The 25477-nt window shown below is 40.0% G+C and overlaps 1 protein-coding gene across 1 annotated transcript in view; it reads left to right on the top strand.

Annotated features, from left to right (window-relative positions):
- The window catches only part of LOC137131569 (cadherin-2-like), an 86073-nt gene that overhangs the window by 4171 nt on the left and 56425 nt on the right, over window positions 1–25477 (top strand). Inside the window, exon 2 of the mRNA XM_067513006.1 lies at window positions 487–604. Coding sequence (XP_067369107.1) covers window positions 487–604 — 118 coding nt within the window. The remainder of the gene's footprint in view (window positions 1–486; window positions 605–25477) is intronic.

Genomic DNA, 25477 nt, shown 5'->3' with positions numbered 1-25477 from the left:
GACACTAATTATTATCTGAATGAACTGACCCAGTTGTCTGCTCCGCATGGTGTTTAATAAAGGCTTCACCGTTTGGACTGGTGCTCAACTGGATTTTATTTTCTGTGACGCACAAGTTTTTTCTTCTTGACTATTGCGAGTCAGAGTTATGTTAATTTACTTCTTCGTGCCTATTGTTCTGTTTTTCTTTTCCCATGTTTATATTCCACCTTTACTATGGCAAAGAATTTGGTTCATAATGTTTCAGAGACCAAAACCTCTAAAAACATCATTTGGAGTTTTTCTAAACTTGTTTTTAATTGATATTTTTCCGGCTTACAAATGGACCCTTGAATGATGTTGATGAAACATTTTCAAGCCCCCCAGGAGAAAGTATGCGTCTGCAGTTTGCAGAGAAATCATCAAATTGGAGAGGATGTGAGGACATGAGATAATCTGTACACAAATATCTGAATGTTGTGTTTGTTCTGCTCCTGCTCTGACCAGGCTCTTGTTCTGAGCGGCGAGGCCGAGCGGTCGTTGCCATGCATGAGGGGGTTCACACAGGAGGAATACATCATCGAAACAGACAGAGAGCTGGCAAAGGGACAGGCTGTCTTCAACGGTCAGTACACACACACACACACACACACACACAGCTCCAGTATTAATCTCCTGCAGTTGGGTTGGGGGTGTTTAAGAGCCCTACTGATTTTTGAACCATAATGGAGCTTGAATTTAAGGAACCTTGGTGAAGACTTGAGTGTGGAGCAGGAGTTGACTTATTACCTGAGTTCAGGGAGAACTCAGGCAAACTGTATTACATCCATCTCTACTTTCCTGATGGAAGGCTACAGCTTGTTGGTATTTTATTTCTGTAGCTCAAACCATGGTGCTGTCGGTTATGATTCTCTCACTAAAGAAATTCTGAGATGTCAAAACCAAACAAATAAAAAATTGGTCAGATTCTGAACAAGGACTTGGCCACACTGGTTGAAAATACACCAGGCCATCATCCGGGCAGTTTACAGGATGGGTAGAAGAGCAGTTTAGGAAATAATTATCCAATGGGGGCCTAGACACATCAGTGGCCAACCCCCCAAAGGATGTTGCTTATATGATCATAAGATGTCAAAATATGTATGTTACACAAAAAAAGCTGAGTAGAAACCATATAAAAACTATACATTAAAAGGATTGACTGGACAAAAATGTATGTATTTATAAATTTAAACAGTAGCATTAAGTATAATTTCATAGTTTTACTACTTTCTAAACTATAAAAATGATCTAATATTATAATATTAAAATCTTCACTCATTCCTCTTGGATGTAAAACCAAAATGCCCCTACGTTTCCTTTTTGTATTGCTTATTAGGTCAACTTTTCATTCATGGGAATAAGAATTATGTGAATGCATTTTTAACATCTGGCTTCAAGAAAGACTTGTGTGAAGCATTATTGCAAGTACTTTTGGAAACCTAACAGTATGCTGTGTTACAGGTATGTATGAATGCGTCTATAGGTAAAAGCCAATGCATAAGTCAGCTTGATATATGAAGCCTGCTGCTGTTTGTACAATAAGGCAGAATCAATCAGCATGATATTTCTCGGTGGTGTGTGGGGCAGGGTGGGTTAGAGGGATCAGTATCATCGACCGGCCCTTGGGGTATTGGTAGCTGACTGATCGAAAAGCAGTGTGTGTGTGTGAGTTTGGCTTTGTGCATTGCTTTTTAACTACACACAAGCACAGTAGTGTGTATACACGTACAGGACGTAGCACATACTTTTCCTTACTTGCTGTGATCAATGTGTAAATGGTGCCCTCACATACATTGATTTAAAGTGCTGCTTATGCACATCGTCAGAAATGAGATGGACAGTTTCAAACAATCTCAGCAGCAGCTTTAGATTCCAAACAACACACAGTGGAAAGTTTTTGTCTGTTCGAAACTACCATCATCTACACGCCCACCATTTATGTTGATGTTGCTGTTTTCTCTGCCCTAACATCAAAAAATACCTCTTAGTAGTTCTAGTACCTCGTAGTCAGTCAACGATCGTTAGGCCCTTGTCTGCCCCCTTGTGACTAACCTTCTAAATCCTTTAGCGATGCACAGTCAATCAGAAGTAAGTGAACAATGATGCTGCTGTTGCCGATAAACAGAAAGTATACTGACACCCTAAGCTACTTAACTTAAAACTGGAGACGTTTGTTGTTGGGGCGGTGCCCACACCCTCCCGCACCTGAGTGACAAAATCAGGTAACAAATGACCCACAAGCTCCACAGTGACAAAAGTACAAATATGAAGCAAACAATAAAAATCAATGGGAAATAGAAGCATATTATACAAATGTTATATTATGAGGTCACACAGTGGCATCATGGGAGGATTGTGTTGATCAATGCTGAAGGAAGCATTTAGTATAGTGATACAAGAAAACTCAAACACCAGTAAAAGTACAAAATCTATAATAACAGAACAATGTAGAATATTTCTCTCCAAACTGCTTGAATATTAACTTTCCCGTTATGGTAAGTAGTCTGCCCTTATATGGTGATTTTCTACCTATTGGTACTCAAAGCACTTCACACTGCTTCTCATTGATCCATTCGCCGCCTCCAGTGTTTTTTATACCTTTAAGTTATTCTTGCCACATGTGTATTTTTTCAAAACAGACATTTGATACTGAAAATATCTTTGCCTGTTTGAAGAAACTTTCCTGCACTTCTTGACTCTAAGAGGAATTTAGTCAGAGATAAACTGCCTAAAACTGCTTTGGATGTGGTTTGAACTATGCTTTACAGAGGCCAATCAATAAATGGACTTAAACCTTTTCCCCACTAGCGTGTTTCACTCTGCTTTGTGTCTATACTGGAAGAGGTGTGTGTTCATAGTCAATATCTCCATAACAGTGTCTCAGCCTGTGGCAGCTTCTGGTAATTTTTTCCACACAGGAAGAAGTGCCCAGGGATTTCTGATAACTTTGAATTTGCTTGAAGCTGATTGAGTGTTCTGCCTTATAATGTGAATCAATGTGGAATAGAAGTACTGTGTCGGGGCCTGTAGTTCAGCTTGATCCTGAAGTTTGACAGTATGAACCCCTGGACTGTAAAAATATATTTCCACATCTACTGGTGGAGGGATCTACAGTTTCACAGATGGGGCTTGATGTACAGTATGAGGCAGCTCCCAGTGTGAAAGCGTATGAATTTGAAGAAGGATGTGCTGTTGATTTGCCCTGGACAAACCGAGGTCAGAAAGTGATGGTCATTCTAGCAGAAGCTGCAACAAAATCCTTTTTTTTCTGAGGAATGTATGAAACAGAGCTGACCAGCCAAACACTGTTTGTCTAACCACTTCCAAGTAGCAGGCAAAAGCCCCACAATAAAACTACACTGACATGCTGTGTGTGGGTGTGCATGTGAGAGAGCGAGGAAACGTGTGTGTGATCACATGTTTGTGTGCTTCAGTGGACTTGTATGGGCTCTGTGAAGTGTAACAAGGCAAGTGACAGAGCTGCGAGGAAAACAAGAAGAGTCTGTGTGTACATAGGTAAAGGAGGTTAGGCAACAAATTTACAAAGCCGTCTTGTTTATGCAGTGTAACAAATACTAATTGTTGCATCTTATGCATCCAGGCTGCTGGGAAGATGAAGAGAGACAGATTTGTGTTGTTGATCCTTGTGTGTCCATCAGTCTGACTTGTGCTTCTCATACTGTTCACCACCAAAACCTCCAGACCTTTTCAGACAGAACTGTTAGTCCACCCTTATGAAACCAGTCATTCATAATAACATGTCCTGGATAATAATGAATGACATTGAGACTACTTAGGCTGTTACCACACTACTCACATTAATACATAGTGCGACTCACACAGATATTTTGTTAATTGAAACATTTTCAAATATGAATTATTGCTGTCATTATACTGCTGTCCTCCTGCATTAAAACTCTCAATTAGCATTTGTCACTTAGCTTTTACAGTAGGTCTTGTCTTTCATATTAGCACTTGGTTTTATTTACGTAAGCTTACGAAGATCTTAACCTTATTGTTTTTTCTTTCTTTTTTTACTTTACTCTTATAGCCCTGCTGCTAGTATGGCAAAAATACTATGATACAGGAATATCAATTTCTGATACAATGATATAGAATTACTGTATAATAGGATTCTGCGGTACATACTAATTTTTGTCAGTATTTAACTGTTGACATTTTTTTCAGTACTTTTAACATAACTGAATATCTAACTTTAATATTTTCGAGGCAATTCAACTTATTTGAGTTTTTCTGCTGTCAAAACGCAGAAAGATGAGTTGTCATTGCTAAAGTCTTTTATCTTAAAATTAGAACTTGAATGAATTGACGTCTGAGAGTTTACTCAGCTAATTAGAATGTTTTTAAAGAAAAATCTTATTACACTGTAAGTTTACTTGAACATTTTGAGGAAACTGGTTGCCTTACAAAAATTAAGTAATATGCAGTGAAAACTTGAGTGAATTTAACTTAAAAACTTGAAGCGCCTCGAACGTGTGTTTCTGCGTACATCATGTAGCTTTGTGATCGTTGCCTTTGTAGTTTACCTTTTAAGTTTGTTGTCCAGTCGTCAAGGAAACAACGGATAGCAATGATTTTGTTACAAGAGACGCTCATATTCAGCTCAGCTACTGAAGGGTCCAGATGTGACACGGTACCTGGAGCCAGAGAAACTGACTAGAAGGTGGTGTGGACGCAACAAGTTAGAAGAAAAAGGTTCAGTGTGTAGCTGTGGAGGCACACGGTTTCTTACCGAGTTCAGTGAGTTCAGCCAAACTTTGAGAAACTTGTTTGATGAAGCCGTTTGCAAACGTGCTAGTGAAATTACTGTACTTACACTTGTATGTACAATTGACCATCGGCTAAGTTAAGAAGCAAGTACAACAAATATTCAATATTCAAGTTAATGGTGTCAATTGAACTAAGATGTTGTTTTTTTTAAAGCAAGCATATGTTTACAGAGCTACCAAGATTGAAAAATATGATTCAAATAGATAAGAGCAGGGTTTACACAATTGTCCATTCTATTTAAGAAGACTAGGGATTCTGTCCGCATAGTTCAATAAATGTGCACATCCAAATCCACCAATCCGGTGCAGGTGTTTACACCACAGGCAATATTTAATCGACATATAAAAAAAAATGCTTTTCTGGATTTGGTGTAACATTTTCAACAGCCCTTTCCATCATGCGTTATACTGTATTTCACCGTGCAGTGTTTACTTGATGCTAATAGAAGGGTGGCAGGATATCAGTGTCTGCAGCTGCCATTGCATACAGACAATTATTGAATAAAATCCAACCCATTTTATAATCTTATTTGTCTTTTTTTTTTTTGGAAAGAAAAACCATGAGACATGTTTTCAAATTAAAAAGCCTTTTGTGGTATTTTGATCTTTTTAATGTGGTTGTAGCAGGATGTAAGCTGTTTGAAGATAATTTGGAGCCCAGCTCAGGGTCCATCTTATGGCTCTGGGCGCTGTTAATTATTTAATTGGAGCAGAGGAACAGTGAATTATTAATGAGAGGAGAGAGGATGGAGGGGGGAGAGGCATAATTCTGAAGTGACATCTGGGGGATGGGTTGTGAAAGAAAGGAGGTTAGAGGTGCAGATCAACAGCTTACGGAGTCCCTCATTCCCATAAAGACAATTGGAGGAAGTACTAAGGGTTATGTGATAAAGTTCATTGTTTTAAATACTGTCTTTAGGCTTCTTTCAAAGTAAAGCCATCTTTTTTATCTCTTGGAAACATTTCCAAAATCCTATTCCTAATCCAAATCCAAAATTCTGAATTTGCTGTCCCAATGTCATTCGCTGAACAATTTCCACATCCAATTTTCAAATATACACAAAGGTCAAAACCAGCTGTTCATGTCCAAATATTAAATCCAAAACTATTGTCCAGAGTCCAGGAACAGACAGTGACTTACTGTACAAGCGGCGAGAGGGCAGCCCGGGTCTGATATCCAGGAAAGCAAGACAGAAAGACAGGAAGTTCCTCTGGCATCAAGCTGGCGATGCCAATTTGTGCTTCCTGAGGTTCTAAACTAACATGGGTGGTTGTTTTTTTAAACTATGTGTTGCAAGACACAGGAACAAGTTACCACTGAATATTAAAAAACATATTTTTAGCAAGTAAGTGAAATAATTGTATCTGTTATCTGATCATACTGTAAACCTGTATGCAGGTTGAACATGGAGCAGTTTGGCATGAAAGAAATGGATTTGAAGAACAAATGGTAGTAATGGTACTGAAAACTTCACTTTGCATTAAAAATTTCACTGGCATTTAAAATACTCTGAAGATAGCTGAGCTCACTGTTGGTGTAAATCAGTTTTGTTTGTAGTAAGTGATACAAGATTAACATTAAATCTAACACTGTCCTTTGACCAAAACAGACCAGCAGAAATGGGAATAAACCCACACGGACAGGAAACTGCCTTAAAGCTGTGGTGGCTGATACAGGTTTGTGTTTGTGTGGAAAAGAAACAAAAATAAATAGAGGAATGGAAAGTTGATTCAGCTGCTCTCAAAACAGTGTCCAAGTCAGCGGACGGTCTCCGTGTGTGTGTGTGTGTGTGTGTGTGTGTGTGTGTAATGACTGAAATCAGGGTGGTGGTTTGAGTTTTTACTTTTATAGACATGGTGGAGGTATTTGTGTGTGTCCACTTCCTGTTTCTTCATCCTGGGTGTATGTGTTTGGGGTTAGTAATATGCATGTGTATTTTATCATGTGCCTTTCACTGTGGTTCGTATACATTCAAGCAGCAGCACTTGGATATGCTGTGTTTGTGTGTGTGTGAGTCAGAGTGAGTCAGGTCGAGGTCAGTGCTCCTCCTGTTCTTCCCGTACAGTGCAGCAGGGCTGACTGCCCTGACCTTCCCGTTTTCTCATCCATCCCTTCCTATTAATGGCAGTGTGTGTTAGTCAGCAATGAGGCTTCATGTAGCCTGCTCAGCGGTGCCATACACGGCTCTGGAAACCCCCCATTCCACCAGTCAGCAGACACTGAGCACATTGATCTCTCTACATCTTCCCTTTACATCCCCCTCTCTTTCCCCCTTTCCCCCTTTTCCCGTTCCTTCTTCTCTTCTCTTGTCATCCAGGGGATTGCCCTATTTTATTCAAGCCTCATGTATCACTGTCTCCCCTCACAGCAGGATTTGTGAAGGGTGGCTGAGATGCGGAATGAGAGCTCTCTTCCTTTCTATCTGAATCCCTCTTCTTTTTCCCTCGCAATTAATTCCTGTTCATGCGATTGTTTTTCTCTCTTAGGGGCTTGTTAATATCTTAGCAATGGGGCATTCAGTGCTCTTATATATTTTCACTTTTCACTTAAATTATGTAGTGGAACATACTCAGTTTGTAGCACTCCAGTGTATTAATGATTCATATCATTTTGAAGATGGTCTCTATTTTAGCAGCACTTTTAAATGAAAACATATTGGTGATACAGTTAACTGTTCTGGAAATTCTGTTACATCTGCTTTTGGCTAATACCATGAATTACATTTCTGAAAGATCAAGGTACTTCATCAAATTGATGCTGTAGGTCCAATGACATAAAGCAGTCCATCTCAGTGATTTGTGACATTGCCTGCAGAGGCCTAAAATATATTACAGGCATATCAACCTCAGCAGTAATGGTATTAATCTTTATCATCTGACTCACGTTATGTATCTGCAAGCCAGGTTTGAGTCGACGATCAGGATTTCTCTGGTTCACAGAGGCAGGATTCTAGTGTTTTTTACTATCCCCAAGCAAAAGGGGCAACTTCTAGCCAGATAAACCCATTAGATTAATCTAGTGCCAACATCAGGCCAAAGTGCACAACACAGGTAGTACCAAAAGTCCCAAGTCAATCTTTTTCACAGTAACTAAGGGCCAAAAAAGATTTCTATCGGCTAAACAAATCTGAACAAACTCTCATCATAGACTTCCTTTTTGAAGGGAATATTTGATCTCGACTGGTCAGCAAGTGAGCAGTATTTGTCTTATGAATGATAAAACACAGAACCTAGCGGCTAAATCAAACAAATATCTTCCTAGGAAACCTGATCCCCCATAAGACAGTGGCACCAGCAAAGTTCAGCAGGGCATTCATTTTCTAACCTTTTGAAAGAACACTCTATGGTGTTCCAGGGTTTAGTTTTGAAACTGAAAATAAAGCTGAACCTTATTCAAGGCGCCATCTTGGAACACATCCAAAAGTTGCTTTGCTTAGGTCTAAAGCAAAGGTACCTGCCAATTGAGTGCAAGTCACTGTGTGCTACATTAACCTATCATCCATCCATCACTCTCAAAGGCAGAGAGGCACCGCACCCTAGACCGGTCATCAGTCTTTCTCAGAGCCAACACGGGTACACTAAGATACACAACCACGCGGCGGCTGTAGCTCAGTTGATAAGGCAGTTGACCATGGACCACAGGGTCAGTGGTATCATCCCTGCTCCCAGCTACTTGTTGAAGTGTCCTTGGGCAAGACACTGAACTCCAAGTTGCTCCCAGTGGGTCAGGTGAGCACCTTGCATGGCAGCCACCGCCATCGGTGTGTGTGAATGGGAATATACATCATCAATCAAGTGCTTTGGATAAAAGCGCTACATAAGCGACTATTTACAACCAAACGTCGCCATATCTTTACTGAGTTCTACAAATTTGCCAACCTTTTTCTGCTAATATTCCAGCACTTTGCTCTCCTAAATTAAAGTTCTGCTCTTGGTTTCAGCATTTTTGCTCCAATTTGGAGTGTGTTACTCCTTTTTTTTCTTTTTCCTTTTTCTAACCAAAACACTTCAGGAACTGGTATCAGAAAGTGATGCTCTTACACCATGTGTTCTGTCTAGTGTAACTCCCAAGGCTTCAGAGATAGTCTTTCTTACACACCTTTTACCACGTTTCTCTGCTGTTTGATGAGGCTTAGAGTTCTCATCTGCTACTTGAGAAATTGTGACAAATGTAGCAGGAGCAGGATTCTGTCAGCCCCTGTTCACAGCATTGGTCTCCTTTATTTCCAGCATATCTGCTTGCGAAGCTGCCAACGTTTCCCAGCTTGCCCCACATTTGTTCTGTAACCTTTTCAAGAGCTTGGCATTACCCAAGGCTCAAAAATCCGAAAAAACTGGGCCGAACACGCAAATCTGTGAGAGGCACCTGGCTGCAAAGATCAGAAAGTGCTTTTAGTCTCGGCTGCAAGATGTCAACTTTCTTCAGAGCTTAGTGGTTTTAGACTTTTCTGGGGGGCTTTTCCGAACTCTAACCATATTTGAATTTTGGCTACTTCCTACTACTTCCTGCTGAGGTTGGTAATCTGCAACCAGATACTCCTGAGATATGTTGGGACGATCTAAACTAAGCAGCCATGTTAACTTTAAATAGTATTTAATAAAAGCAACAACCTTAAGTAAGTGCTATGCTTAAATATAACCATAACAATGCACTTCATTTTCCAGGAGACTTCACAGCTAATTGAAAAAAAATTGCAAATATTTGTAAAAGAAATATTTTGTATGAATACTTAAAATTTGTTTACTTGTTCAAAATACATCAGTGCGATGCAGCACCTTCATGCGCACAGGTAATGCTTATTTTCCACACTTTTCATGGTGCTGTGGCACAGTACATTTGGCAGAGAGACCACTTGCAGAGTTCTTGTCTAAACAAAAGAGCCTTGAGGTCCAACAAATGTGTAAAGTGCATTTTTCATTTTCATAACAATATTTGCAAAGAGTATTTTTTGTATGGGTTAGAAACTTGCTTTATATTGTCACATTAGGATGTAAAAATGAAGCATATTTGAAATACTGCTATTGTTGTATATAAACAGGCAGGCACTACCTGCAACTGTGGCACAGGAAAGTAGAGCGGTCGTCCACTAATCTCAGAGTTGCTGCTTCCATCCCCGGCTCCTTGGGTCACATGTCAAAGGGTCCTTGAGCCAAGACACTGAACCCCAACTTGAAGGAATGTTGGCCATTGGTGTGTGAGTGTGTGTGTACAAATGGGTGAATAAGAAGCAGTGTAAAGTGCTTTGAGTGCCAACAGCTAGAAAAGTGCTATATAAGTGCAGAACATTTACCATTTACCCATATGACCAGAAGAAATATTAAAAATGTTACTAGAAATTTGCATATTTGTTTATACATCACTGTCATAATAGCAGCTTATAATGAACAAACAGATATACAGATATTTAGCTACTAAAATAGTGTTGTCAGTGTTTCTTCACTGTGTTGTCCGCATGGAACCACTGGAATGCAGAGGCTATAATTATAACCTAGCAGCCAGGAATTAGTGACTGCACTGTTACTTCATTCATTTGCATGTGATGGGGATGAGAAATTGAAATCACACTGAAAATGTACAAGATTTATGATGGACAGAATTAATGACTTCGGCCGCAGAATGATGAAATTAGAGTCTGGGTGTAAATGAGAGAAATGTCTCCCTTCTGATTTCCCTGGCTGAGCTTGGCTGTTTAAAACCGCAGTGTAAGAAGTGAATGAGGGGGTCAGTGAAGGTCAAAGAAGCCAAATGTGTCTGTAGAAGAGCTGAGGTAGTGTGTGTGTGTGTGTGTGTGTGTGTGTGTGTGTGTGTGTGTGTGTGTGTTTGTCTAATGGTGCAGGATGACTGATACTACTGTTGCCATGCAACCATTAAGCAAATTTTGGAGTGTGTGTTTATGTGTGTGTATATATATAATTTTTTATCACTGTGAAATGAATTATGATTAGTTACTTGGGTGATGTCCGCATTTACTTTAATTATAAATCATGTAAAATGACATGTGCTGCTGCATTATGGGTCATTTGGAGAGGTACGATTGCACACTGCACTTATAGGTCTGTTAGGTGGAGGAGTTTTTGAGCCCATATTTTGTAGTGATCACTTAACATCCAAAACATATGCTGATGCTCTTTTGTATTAAAGTTCTGGAATGCATGTCCAGAACAGGATAGACTGAGATGAAGATGCGATGCTTTCATTCAAGCACAGATGTCAGGGAGACAGGCAGAACTTTGTGCTCAGACAGTGGAGTCATTAGGCGAAAATGACAGAAATAACTATGTGTCATCGGCATAGCAATGATAGGAAAAGCCAGGTGAGCAGATGACAGAATCCAAGGGTTGTGGTATAGATGAAGAAAAGCAGGCTGACACCTGTGGAGAGGCAATGAGATATGAGTATTCTCCTCCTTTTTCATCTAACTTAAGAGAAAGACCCAGTTAAATGACCAGAACTCCAGATAAGTTTTAAAGATTTTACTGAAAAGTGCAAGGAGTGTGGGTGATCATCAGGTCTGGGGAGATGCTCGACCGGGATCTGGGAAGACAGGAGAGGTCAGTTAGAAGCAGCTTGGTGCAATTAAGGAATACAAAATCTAGGAACCGGTAAAGGGCAGCTGTAGCTCAGTTGGTAAGTAAATGTTCTGTATATAGCACTTTTCTACCTATTGGACCTCAAAGCACTTCACACTGCTTATTATTCACCCATTCACACTCACAATCACGCACACCGGTGGGGCAGCTACTATGCAGCTGGCCAAAACTCACCGGGACCAACTAAGTTGGGATTCAGTGTTTTGCTCAAGGACACTTGGACATGTGACCGGAGGAGCCGGGGATTGAACCAACTGTGGACAACTGTAGAGCTTGGTGGACAATCGCTCTATCTTCCTGCGCCACAGTCGACCCACAAAGGCAGTAAGGCAGTTGTCCATGGACCACAGGGTCAGTGGCTCGATCCCTGCTCCCGGCTACATGTCAAAGTGTCTTTGGGTAAGAAACTGAACTGGTGGGAGTAACTTGGGTGAGCACCTTGCACCTGACATGGCAGGTGAGCACCTTGCGTGTGAGAGAGTGAGTGCTATGGATAAAAGCGCTATATAAATGGCAGAACGGTAGAACAGGAAGTAATAATTTCAAAAATCCAGAGGCGGAAGTGAAACTGGAGACTGTTAACATCATCTGTTTTACATCTGCCCTTCACGGAACCTGCTAAAGTGCTGTTTCTAAAAATGTAATATGTGAAATTAACAAAGCACCAAATGAGAAACGTGAAATAAGTCAGCTTTTTAACTTTTGTAGCTTTGCTTTGGGGTTTTCCAGCTGCTACGGTTCCTTTTTAAGAATTAGGTAGAGAAATGTCTGTGAAGATGTTTTTCAGCTGGTTCTGATGATTCAGAATGTCTGAATGTAAAACAGAGTTATTATTGGCCATAGAAAATGCTTCCATTATATAAAGACAATGAAATTAGTTGTGCATGAAGCATGATATTTATACTGCTCATTTTTTTTACTGATATGTCAGACAGGCTTTAGTCATACTTCAACTTTCTTCCCATGAGATTAAGCCATATACTACACTATTGTGCTTTTCACTCTGCCTTTCTAATTCTATTAATTATAACTCATAAAAATACTAGCGAAGCCAGCTAGAGACAGTTGTGGACCACAGACCAACCACACAGTGCAGACAGACTTTCTCTGGAACTGGCTTTCTGTGTGTTTCAGTTCTGTGTGTATGTGGAGGAGAAGATTCCGGGTCTGGTTCTCATTATATTGTCTGTATGTTAAATTGACGAAACCCAGGCAGTGCCACTCACATCTCCACAGATATGACTGGAATGTGTGCTCTGTGTGTGTGTGTGTGTGTGTGTGTGTGTGTGTACTCCCACTGGGGATCTTCCAGTTGTGGTGGTTCATGTTCTACTAAATGCTGTCCTCCCATTTGTCTTTCTCAGCTTCCCTCCCATCTCCATCTCTGTCTCTCAGCCATTTTTGGTTAAATGAATGATGGCTGAATGCCTGACCTCACATCTGACTAATGGCTGTGTGAGTATCAGCAGGCGTCTGTGCAAGGGGGGGTTGTGCATGTATGAGTGGTTAAGCACAGGGCTGTATATGTACTTTATTGTTAGTACTGAAAAAATGCTGCTCTAATACTGTTTGGTGTTCTGTATTTGCCGGAAAGATCCACAGCTTAACCACATTCAATGGAACAATGGAATTAAGAGTAAAAGTACTGTGATTTCAGATTCATAGAGCAAATTGCAGTGCAGCACATGCAGTTTCAGTTCAGAAAGTTCTAAACGTTTTCCCCTAGTCCACTCATAGCCAATACAAATTTCCTATTTATTTATTTTTTAGGAATATTTAACAACAGCATATATGTTTTTTTAGGATACTAATTATTACGGTTTTGTAAGTGGGAACATTTGCCTGTCTCTGCTGGATACAAGACTTTAGCTGTTTAAAAGTCTGTGGCCGTTATCTGATTCTTCTCTTTATGATCTGCCACACGTTTCAATAGGAGACAGATCTGAACCGCATGCAAGGCCAGTCTTCATGTCTACGAAGCCACGCTGTTGAAACAAATGCAAAATCAGGCCTGGGATTGTCGTGTTAGAATATTTTCTGACTTACTGAGAGAAGTGTTTGATACTGGTTTCTCTCTCTAACATCTTTTTTTTTTTTACACTTTTGTGTCGATGCTTTCTTCCCACATAGGCAAGTCACTCATGCCATGATCATTATTACAGCCCCTTCTATCACAAACTGGTTGGTAATTTTTGTTTTTAGCAGGGAGAATCTGACTCTGGTTTTTCCTAAATCAAGCTGAAATGTGACTCCTCTGACCATAGAACACATTTCTGCAGTCTCTCAGTTCATCTGACGTAAGCTTGGCTCTAGAGAACCCAGCAGGGTTCCGGTACAGAACCGTATGGCTTCCTCCTTGTGTAACCAAATTTCAGTTTACATTTCTGGATGTGTTTAAATGAAAGTCTTCACATTATGAACTATAGGTTCTTTGCATTCTTATTTCAATAGATTTTCTCATTCTAAAAGCCTGAGCCTTTGGTGGGTTCTCCTTACTTGAATATTTTTTACACTTTTAGTCTAATTGAATTTTGTTTTCTTTGTGCTTTTGTCAGAAATATAAGGTTTAGCAGCTCAAATTTATCGAATCATTAAACATCTGAACAGCTATTGGCCAATGTGGCGCTTAGGGTTGGGCCAACAAAAAGTCTAAATAAATCTCCACTGGTGGACTGGATAAACACATCCACAATCAATACATGACAACAAATAAACAAAAACCTCTCTCAGCCTCCTTGGATGAAAGATGAGATGAAAGAAATCCAATTTGGCACATTTGAAGAACAGACCCATGCATCCGAGGCCTAACTCTGTACTGTGGTACTCAGCATTTCACTTTTCACCTCCTACAGAGGTTGCGGGGCAGATACACATAAAACCCTCTTCTAGTGTAGCAACTTGTTCATCTTTAAATGCATTTGCACGGTTGTAGAGCGAAGCTAATACACGGTACAAGAGCAGACGGGTCAATCTGATTGTTCAGTCAGGGACAGTGTAAAGGTACTAGAAGAGTGAAAACATGAACAGAAATCAATAGATTCTCTCTTATCTTTCTAAGAGACTCTTGATCTATTGATGTCATGCAAACAGAAAAACACTTGTGAATGTGACTAAATGACAAAACTGTGACGTAAGAGAGGAAAACTGTCAATTTATACCACAGTTTCATCCAAAACGCTAAGTTCTTAAGATGCACTTCAGGAAACCTCAAATTGCAGCGTCCCATTCAGATGTTGGCCACTTCAAAGCAAGGTAAGTTCATTATTAACTCCATATCAAACTATTTATGGGCATTTGTATGATAGTTTTAAATAAAAAGCAGTGATTAAACATAGGAGAAGGGAGGAGGGTTTATGACATGCAGGTGCAAGGGGCCCACTCAGACTCAAACCTGGGACACTGCAGTAACATTGCATGCGAGTATATGGCCACCTGTATGCTCAGGTTTTTGTAGTTTCACCAACAGCATCACCATCATCATCATCGGCAGGTTTTCGCACAATAAAGTAAAACCATGTCTAAATAGCTTTTACCAATCAATCACCAGTGCGTTAGCTTGCAACACAACATCTATATAGTTTATGTAATCACCTGCAATTTCATGCACCTTGTGTAGTGATGGACAACCATCCACCAATGAATAACTACTTTCTGCCAATATTTGGTCCAGTATATATGATGTGTGGTGCCTGTGTTTAGTGTCCTGGCAAAAAGTACTCAATCTTGCTATTTATTGTCCTGTGAAAGCTCCACTTGTTCACTCTCCAATTATTCACTGCCAACACCACATTTAACACCACACACTGTTATTTTACAGTTAGGCGAGATTAAGTTGCAGCTCCACACCTGAAATATCAGGCCTGGACACAGATCAGATTTAATGTAGTCTATAACAGTTCATCAAAAGGTGTCTGTACTGGTCCTGAGTCTGATCCAAAAGAGTAGCTCGGGACTTTGCTAGTCAGAGTATTGGATGCAGATAGTGTTAACAACTAATACTAAAACACTTAAAGTATTTAAACTGGCAGGAAAACATTTTGAACATGCAGAAGCTTTTCTCAGAATAAGGCTATGTTAGGGCCATGAGACACCAAGCTGACAGGCAATCGCCTGTTGTCGATCACTGAGCATCCATTGGGCTCGTTTTTGCAACGTGTCCACCTGCATTGGCACTAATCGTACACCCATCAGTGGCATTTAGAATTTCTTGTCAGACATATGCTCGATCAGAAGATGCTATAAACCTTTTACCCTCCTCTCCTGGAGGCGGATAACTTGTGTGTTCATGTGCTACTTGTTAGACCTCACGACAGCGATGCAGAAGCCGGCTTCTTTTTTCAGTTCTTTGATGTTGGCTTGATGTATCACAGCACTTATATTCTAACTACACATAATAGAAGTGTTTGTTGGAGAAATGGCAGCACCTTAATGCAACAATCAGTCAGCGGTACGGTTTTATGAAGTGTAGACACACAGAGGAACAGGACGAGACAAACTCCATCACTGCTTTCTGACATGTTTATTCACACATGTTTAGGTTCAGTCAGTGTGTGTCTGTGTTGTGACTGTGTCTGGACTCATGCGTCCATTTACCCATGTGTGTGTAATACACTGTCCCCATGTAAACCCATGTATGTGTGTGTGCCAGCGATTGAAAGTGAGTGTGTTTGTGTCTAATAGTGGGGTAATATAATCAGTAGGGCCTGTCACGGTCTGTTAAAGCTCTGCTGCCATCATCTGAGACCTTGTCCTGCCTTACACTCTGTCTCCATAGTAATTCAGACACATTTTTCAGTTGTCTTTCTATCATGCATCTGATTCAAGATCGCAGTTGATCATGTATCGGGCTGACATACATCTTTAAATACATTACTGGCCTTGTGTCTTTGGTTAGAAAACTGAACCAAAGCCTTTAGAAGAAAATGTCTCTGCTTCACTACAAGAGCTGTTCAATGAATCTGGGTAACAGACTTTGACATCACCTCTCCATGTTAAGTTTCTGAGCTTGTTTCTAAAATATTTTTTAAAGAATATGACTTATAGAAACTTTAAGCCATTTGTTCGAGGTTTTTACACAGTGCATGGAGTGGGAGAGTAGGAGATGTGGGGGTTCAGGGGTTCAGAACTACAACTATACACTACAAGTTTAATCTATGATGACAGCTTCTCAACACACACAGCCAGGGACAGGGTTTGTGTGTGTGTGTGTGTGTGTGTGTGTGTTTGGTGAGTAGGTCAGTATGTGGGTGGCAGTGCATTTGATTCACAGCACATAATCATGTTGCTTTTCCCTCATTATATTTCTCCACTTCTTTTTCTCCTTTAACCCTTCTTTGAACTTTTGTAAGAGGTTGATAGTGAGCGTTTTGAAAGCCACAGCCTCATGTCTGTATCCAGCCTGCCAACATTTCTTACTAACAGTTTAATTGGACCTAAACAAGAAACCATAGATTGTGTGTGTTTTCAGAGGGGAGATTACTGTAGGAGGGAGTTTTTCCTAGTGGAGCCACATTACTCTCAATGAATGTTTCTGTGTCTTGATGTTCCTCAAACTATTTCTCAATTGCCATGTTAAAGTTTGTTGGAGACAAGTGTATAGAATGGACATCATAATTACCTGCTTCTACTTACGTTATGCAAGCTGCAACAAATCCTCCAACTTTTACTCCCATATATGTTGTTTGTCCCCACCCTCTCATTCGGTCCAAGAAGTGTTAAAAGAGCGCACCCACGGCACCAGTTGTCTGTTGAAATTGCAACCCACTGGTGCCAGGCACCAAAATAGCAGTTAGCGTAACACTATTATTTAATCCTAAACACAAACACTGGAACACAAGCAACTGAACAGTTGCTTTAGTCACTTGTAGCTGCAGGACTGGACTTTACCCAGGTAAAAACAAGAAGAGTAACTAACAGTAAGTTAGTTAATGTAGTTCAGCTGCTATTTGAGGTCTCGCAGACTCACTCAGCAGTTTGAGATGAAACGAAAGCTATGACAGGTGCTGTAAGTGCTCAGAAACAAATTGCTGCAATTTGTGTGAACCACTGTAATCAGTTATGGTCAAATCTGACCACGCAGACATGGTACACATTGTACAGAACTAATACTTTGTGCGATTATCGTGGAAATAATGCTCCTGCAGAACATGACCAGAGAATCTTCATATTTTTAAACGACGTGAGATAAATTTGAGATGAGAAGCTTGGTGTCTACTGGCCCATAGCTATGGTGCTGTTTATGATTATGAACAGATTGTTGTGATAGCCTCTGAAGCAGGTTCCACCATTTGTTGGTTCAGGTCTCTGACACAATTTGTGAATCATATATATTTGATTCCCATCTTTTCCTTTTAGAGGAAGCCCTATGTTCTGAATAAAAGACATAACCTAACTTTTTTGGTGAATCCTGTTCCCACTGCTTCTTAACGTTGTATTAAAACATGCTCCAGGATTATCAGATCCAATGCTTCAGAAGGACTAACTTCACGGGGCTGCACAAAGTATCAGATACCCAAATATTTTGCACCAGTGTCCAGAGCAGTGGGGTGTGGTCTCATCTCTGGGGGAGATACCTGGCTCTGAGCAGATTATAGGATTGTGCATTGGGAGGGGATGATGGGGGTGGGGGGTGGGGGCACTGTTCATTACATCTATAATCCAAATGTGTGCTATATGGCTGGAAACAGCCTTCACCCACACTGTTTGAGTCAAGTCTCTGCATGAGTGTGTGTGGTTCTGTTGGTGTGTGTGTGTGTGTGTGTCAGATGAATTGGGATGGGGTGACAGCTGTCCTGTGAGGATTAGCTTTGTGTATCTGTAGTCGTTCTGAGTTTAGTCTGCTCCTCATACACAGACAAACACATCAACAGGCTGCCTCTCTAATCTTGTCCTCCAGATTTCAGTCGTAATTACTCACATGCACTCGCTCAGTCGTTCACCCTAAACCTTCAGTCTTAAAGTCTGAACTGCAGCTATAAAGTGTGACTCATAACCTGCCATTAAAGCAAAACTATAGCTCTAAACCTGGATATGGCCGTGCTCCTCCTAAATGCATGTTTAAGTGAGGTTTGAATGGCTCCAGGTTGACTTAGTTCGTGTCTGAGGTTTTATTTGTGATGTATTTTTTTGTAAAATATTAATTCAGAGTGTGTGGTTAGAATCTTCCTGCTCTGCCTTCTTGTTTATGCTTAAGGAAAGTTTGGGGGGCACATCACTTATTAAACTGATGTAAACAGCTGAGTGTTATTATGCCACTGAATGGTCCATTGTCAGCCTATACTTAAACTTCAGTTATAGCACTATGACATGAACAAGAATGGGGGCAGGAAATATAATTAAAAAGTCATATAGTCTTTGTAAGGTTACGTCAGGATGCATGGGTGGATGCTGAACCACAGGACTTTGAGGGGCAACACACTAGTTTTGTTCCGTTTCAAACTGTTAGTCAATTACAATTTAGTCAATTACAATTAGTGATTTAGCAGATGCTTCTATCCAAAACGACTTTCAAGTAAGTAGTACACAGTAGGTACAACTTGAGGGTCCAGGAAATGAGGAGAAAGTGTTGCTAAATATGTGAGAATATGTATGTTGAACATCGCACACATCTGCCTTGATTTCTTATGCATCATTTTCAACAGATTGGTTTTTGTAGCTGTGTGCACGGTGCACCGAGGAACTGATGAACTAATGTTTTCTAGACTTTGTGAATGTGAAATCTATACTGTATATTGCCACTATACTAATAGCTACACACAGGGCCATGAAAGAACTATGAAAAGATCTGTTCCTAAATTATATAAAATTTTCTTAACTTCGAATGTTCGTGACATTGCATAGCAGCTCCCCCATCGATTAGTGAATGTGAGCGTGAAAAGGGCTACACGAGTGCAGACCATTTACCATTTATTAAATTAGTTGTGGTGTTATTGGCAGGTTTCTGATAGTAGACCAGAAAAATATTAAACATTTTTTGACACTTTTACTTACTATTACTTTACTACAAATCTTAAAAAATGTAGGTTTGAAATTAAAATTGTTTATTGCTGATGGACTGATGGATAATCAACGATCCACTGTAGCATCACTGTAAAGTACATTTTATGTCTCCAACTCCATTTCACATTCACATTTCACAAATTCTTCTTTATATTACTATATGACAGTTTTGTAAATGAAACGTTCCCACAAACAACACAGAACAAAAACCTAAGGCGGTAATTTTAGGGTTACTCATTATGCTAATCAATAAATTTATCTATCTATAGACTTATTTTTCAAATCTCAAACAAACAATTTATGATGAGTTTATGCAGTAATAGAGTTTAGTTATTTTGATGGATGTGGAAATTTATACAACCAAACCTGACAGAGAAAAGTCAGAACTTAAGGAGAAGAATCTGAAAATGATTTAATGGATTGCTGAGCTCATGAGCTGAATATATATGAGAACTGAACAATTTGTCATAGTAACCGAGCAGATATCAGAGTATTCTGGTATGTTAGTAAGTACAGCTTTTTGTTTTCTATAGTAATAATAACTACAGGAAAAAAAGGACAATAACCTAAAAACACTTAGTTTAGTGTAGTAAGGCTCTAAAAACCGAAGTATGGATTATGATGGATTATGGTTTATGGATTATGGACACATTTTGAGTAATGTCGGACTGAAGGATTTACTTTACAGAATATGTAAAATTGGGTTTGGGCTGAATGCCGATCAAGGGTAATACCTTTTGTATTTACTACAGCTCAAATCTGACAATAAATTTGGTCTAAAGATCGTTTTGATGAATTGTAGTTTCTGCACACTTTAACAAGCTTTATCAGCAGTGTCACTGCATTGTTAGGTAGTAAATTCATTCACCATCCATCAAACCATCCACTTTCTGCTGCTTATCTGGACTTGGGTTGAAAAGAAAAAAGGGAAGACGGAACCAAATCAGCATGGTAGTGCAGAGGCCCCTCCCCCAGGAATGTTAGAGAAGAGTTAGGATAATCTCCACATGTCCACTGCTATGCTGAGTGTGTACATACAGTAACTTAAGTAGTCGCAGTTTGGGTTTGCTGCTTTGGAAACAGCAGCCCGAGGACAGAGGGGAATCTAGGAGTAGACAGACATGGTCAGAGAGTTGCTGGTGAAGGTAATGAAGTACTTGGCAGCTTTAGAGCCATTTATTCCCCTCAGCAACTTGTAGAGACCAAACACAGAGTAAAAAGTGAGGAAAATTGGAATAAGAGTCACAGGCTGGAGATTACAACGAGAAGCTGGCTGCAATCAAACTGGGAGAGAGCAGGCAAAAACTAGGGTGCAGGTGAAACCAATTTGGATAATAAACAAAGAGTTAGCAGTGGGAAAAGTACAAAACAGGGATGGGGACCAGGGATGAAGGTTGACTTTTACTTAAAGCAGAACTTTGGTCATTTTTTCAATTGGGAATATTTTTGACAATCTCCTATAGACTCTAAAAACAATGAATTTCCTGATTACATAACAATATCATGGGAGAACTTGTTTTCTGTAAATTCATGGATAATACCACATGGGAGCCCATTTTACTATTACCATTTGAAATTGTACAAAATGTACAGCATGCTTTGTGGCTTTCATCTTGCGTAGGTAGTGATGGGGAGGTCTGATGTGAACACTGCTAGATTACAGAGGCTGCAGGCTTTAACACTTTTTACCCAAGTAAAGAGAGAATTACGTAAATGGGTTGTAATTCCTTTATCTTTTTGAAAGAATTTGAAGATCCACTCATCAGTAACGTTATAATGCTTAGTAGTAGCAATAAAAACATGTAATGGTCAAAAATGTATTAAAAGTTTAAGGTGGTTTGACTAGTACCTTACGTATAATCTATAAGAATCTAGTTGATTGACTAACATGAGACTGTCGTACAAAGTTAAGGTGATTCTAAGCATTTTGGACAAAAATGGGGGTCTGCACAGACAAATAAGAGATTTATTCACTGTTTGCTAGAGTTTCTCTATGAGGATTGTTGAGAAATATCTAAAGTTATCCTTTAAAATGATATCATCATTACTATCCACAGAGACATTAGAAGGTGATGTCATGCCAATGTGTTTACAGCTGGTTCATCCATCAATCTATGAGTCATGGGATAGTGTGTTTTCCACAAGTGATGTTATCTTATTATCTGCTGCTTTAAAGGTAAACGTGACACAAAATACTGATATAAATTTCACATTATGTTGCCCTCTTCAACTTTGTCACTCTGCATTTAAATAAATCTCCATTTATTTAGCATTGCCATCGATTTCCTCCAGAAATGACACTTATGTCATTTACTCCTCCGGGGTCACGGTCAGAGCACGAACACACTGCAATTTAGCTGTTTGCATCATGGAACTTGATAGCAGACTGCCTCAACATCTCAGGTTTCCAGCTCGATGGTTTCCCCGAAGCATTTTCCTTGGGGGATATACGTGGCACAAACCGTGCTCTGGCTTAAACTGGGAACAAAATGGAGTGGAAGGAGATGTGTGCGCTGCCTACGACGCTACATGTACACGCCTGAGCAGGATGAAAGCTTTATTTCACATGAAACTCCTTTAAGTCGACAGATTGGTCCTCTTTATCTAGGCACATGCAGAAATCGAGGAGGTGGTTGTGGAGGATTTTGAGGGGGAACAGAGGAGCAGGAGGGGGGGGGGAGCAGACCTGTGAATGGCTTCATTAACACAGAAGAGATGGGTTCATTAACACCCAGCAGCTCTGCTGAAAAGGAGAGCCCCACTGGTAGACTGGGGAGGAACAAGGCATGCTACGTGTGTGCGTGCGTGTGTGTGTGTGTGTGTGTGTGTTGGCAGGTGCAGGAGGTGATAATTGGTAGTAGACTCATGTTTGCTCATGCACAGATCTAAAAGTGGAGATCTTCACTGTCTCATTGGCTTTGAGATCTCAGATTCCCCCGTGGCTGTCTGTGTCTCTTTCTCTCTTTCCTTTTATTTCTTCTTCTGCCATCTCTCTCTCTCTCTCTGCTTCTCTCTCTGCTTCTCTCTCTCTCTCTCTCTCTCTGCTTCTCTCTCTCTCTCTCTCTCTCTCTCTGCCTCTCTGCTGCTCTCCTGTGTCCAACTCTTTTTTTTTTTCCACTGATGGCAACTACACAGACTTGTGTGCCAAATTTTAACAGAAGCATTCAGAAATGGACTTGGAGACATAAAATGTACTCTACAGTGATGCTACAGTGGATAGTTAATTATCGATCAGGCCATCAGTAGTAAACAAACAATTTTAATTTCAATCCTACATTTTGTTTTAAGATTTGAAGATATTCATGAAGTACAAGTATCAAAAAATATGAAATCATTTTTGTCTCACACTAAACTGAATATCACCTTGGGTATTGACAGTTAAGATAAAAAAGTAAAGTTAAAAATAATCATGACTAGATAAATAGCTTGATAAGAAAACTGTCAACACCCTAGCTGCAAAATGCTGGTCGATTTGAAGACAAGGGGAGGACAAGGCGGCTGTGGCGTAGGAAGGTAGAGCGGTTGTCCACCAATCTTGCAGTTGTTGGTTACATGTCAAAGTGTCCTTGAGCAAGACACTGAACCCCAACTTAGTTGCTCCAGGTGAGTGTTGGCCAGCTGCATAACAGCTCAGCTCCCCCATCGGTGTGTGAGTGTGTGTGTGATTGTGAGTGTGAATGGGTGAATAAGAAGCAGTGTAAAGCACAGTTGCCAATAGGTAGAAATCCACTATATAAGTGCAGAACATTTACCATATACACGAAGGGGTAATGCCAATACAATCCTCACATTTTTTGAAAGCTTGACTACTTTATTTATCCCAATGGGGAAATTCAGTGCACACTGAAATTTTTTCCAGGCACTGGTGCATATTGGGGACCCCTCATCATTAGCTGGAGGGCTACGGTTAATTAAACTGCTAACTTTGTGATTAGTGGATAATAATAAATGAAATCACAGCCACCCTACACTATAACTTTTTCCGTTATTTACTTTAAGTAACTCAAAAGCTCTGCCCCTAAAAATGTTCATGCAGATAAACTGCGATTACATTTTTGTAGCGTATACGTTTAGGCAACAAATGCACTTTGGTTATGATTAGCCAAGTACTGCGAGAGTCAAAGAATAACCATTAAATGTCTAATAATGCTGTTGTCATACTGCATATTTTGCCAAACAAATATACATAAGCAGTTGCCATTTTCTTAGTTCTAAAACACGAGCACTTTGAAATGAAAAGAATTGACTAAATTATGATTGAAATAAGAAGATACAGTGCACATACTGTGTATGTTCAATGAAAGATTGTATCAAAAAAAAATTATGAATCTGGAACCCAGAAACTATAAACACAAACTGTAAGGAAACCAAAAACTCATGAGATGTGGTACCCAACCATATTCATGTATCCGCAATAATTAGATTGATCAGAGTATTACTACTGTTTCCTGCACTGTGTTTATGGGCTGCAGGTACGTCAGGTCTAGATCAGAAACCATGTGGTCCAGAAATGCAACAAATGTAGAATCTTCAGTGCGCTATAAATAAAACACTACTTCCTGCAACGTACTTTTTTCTATCATGTTGTGCCTCCTGTGCACACTGATCCCTCAGAGAAATCAAGCAGAGTTTCTCCATGTGACAACACTTTTAAATTAGACAATCCCCAACTGTGTGTTCCATGTGTGAAATGACGGCTGCGAGCAGGGGCCGCACCTGATTCTCCAGTTGTTGTCCACAGTTTATATGTAAAAGAGTTCAAGAAATTGTCCCATCTCAGTAGGTCGGAATGAATGAAGTCACTGTGTCATGCTTTGGAAAAGAGATTGCATTTTCTGTGTGTGCGTGTGTGTGTGCGTGTGTGTTTTCCTTGTCCGTGTCACCATTGACTCTTCAGGCTTTGTTTCCAACCACCTCGTCACCCACTCCCCAGTTTGTCAGTAACCAGAGGCAGGCCGTGCAGATTAGGCTCAACATGGCCGCCGTGTGTTCCTCTAAGCCACTCAGCTTATCTGTCAGTCTCTCTGTACGCCTGATGTGAGTGTGTATCGTGATTAGCGGCCAGTCGATGCAGGGATTGATCATAGCGTTAACAAACAGAACACTGAGCATTGTTAATGAGTGGATGTGAAGCCTGATAGCTGCATTTGCTAAGAAAGAATCAGTGTTAGGTTTGCATACAGTGAAAATAAACCTGGGACCTTCTGTTCTGTCACCTTCACAGCTTTACTAAAGCCTTTCACTTAATATTCACTGTCTTTGCAAATCCAAATGTGCCAATGTGAACCTCGATTAAAGCTAGTCTATAACAATAGTGTATTTATGTCTTGCCTTTGTGCTCACTAGCAGGCATGTTTCATCTGCGCTGGTATAAGTGGACATTTTCTGGAATCACTCTATTAAAAAATGAATTGGAAACATACTTTGCAGCTACAGGTCCACTGGCCAGTCTGATTCCTCCAGGGGCTATTTTGTGGTTCTGTATTTGTGCTGCTACAATTAAATAAAGCAGCATAATGAAGTAAATCTCATTTAGCTGTGAGAGTCCACCAAGACAATCAGCAGTTGTCGCAGATCTACGCTACAGATATCGATTGTCTGTCCAACACTGTAGGTATAACAGATGGGAGCTTGGGTTAAACCACATCACTGTGTGCTCTCTCTCTGCAAGCTCCCGAGCTCCCCTGATCTCACTGTGTGTGTGTGTGTGTGTGTGTGTGTGTGTGTGTGTGTGTGTGTATTAAATTGAAAATCTACCATGAAGCACATTTATATCACATTCATAAATCAGATTTATATTTCTGAGTCAGCGGTTTGGTGTGAATCAGTTAATTTATTCTGATGCACCAAAACATGATGCAGTACACTACAAAACAAAATACTGTGCTGTGTAAAACAATATAATGTGATAACATAAGAAAAACTACTTAACATATCATACATGCAGCATAATGCACCTGGCAGCATTAGCCTCTTAGAGGTGCCTTAGGCAAAATGTTCCTCTTGGGCCCATATTTCTTTATTCCAAAACACTTGGTTAATAAATTGTTAATAAAGTATTGCTCCAGATTCCCACA

The sequence above is a fragment of the Channa argus genome, chromosome 8, assembly GCF_033026475.1.
Source record: "Channa argus isolate prfri chromosome 8, Channa argus male v1.0, whole genome shotgun sequence".
Taxonomy (NCBI): domain Eukaryota; kingdom Metazoa; phylum Chordata; class Actinopteri; order Anabantiformes; family Channidae; genus Channa; species Channa argus.
This window is presented reverse-complemented; position numbering and strand designations above follow the sequence as displayed.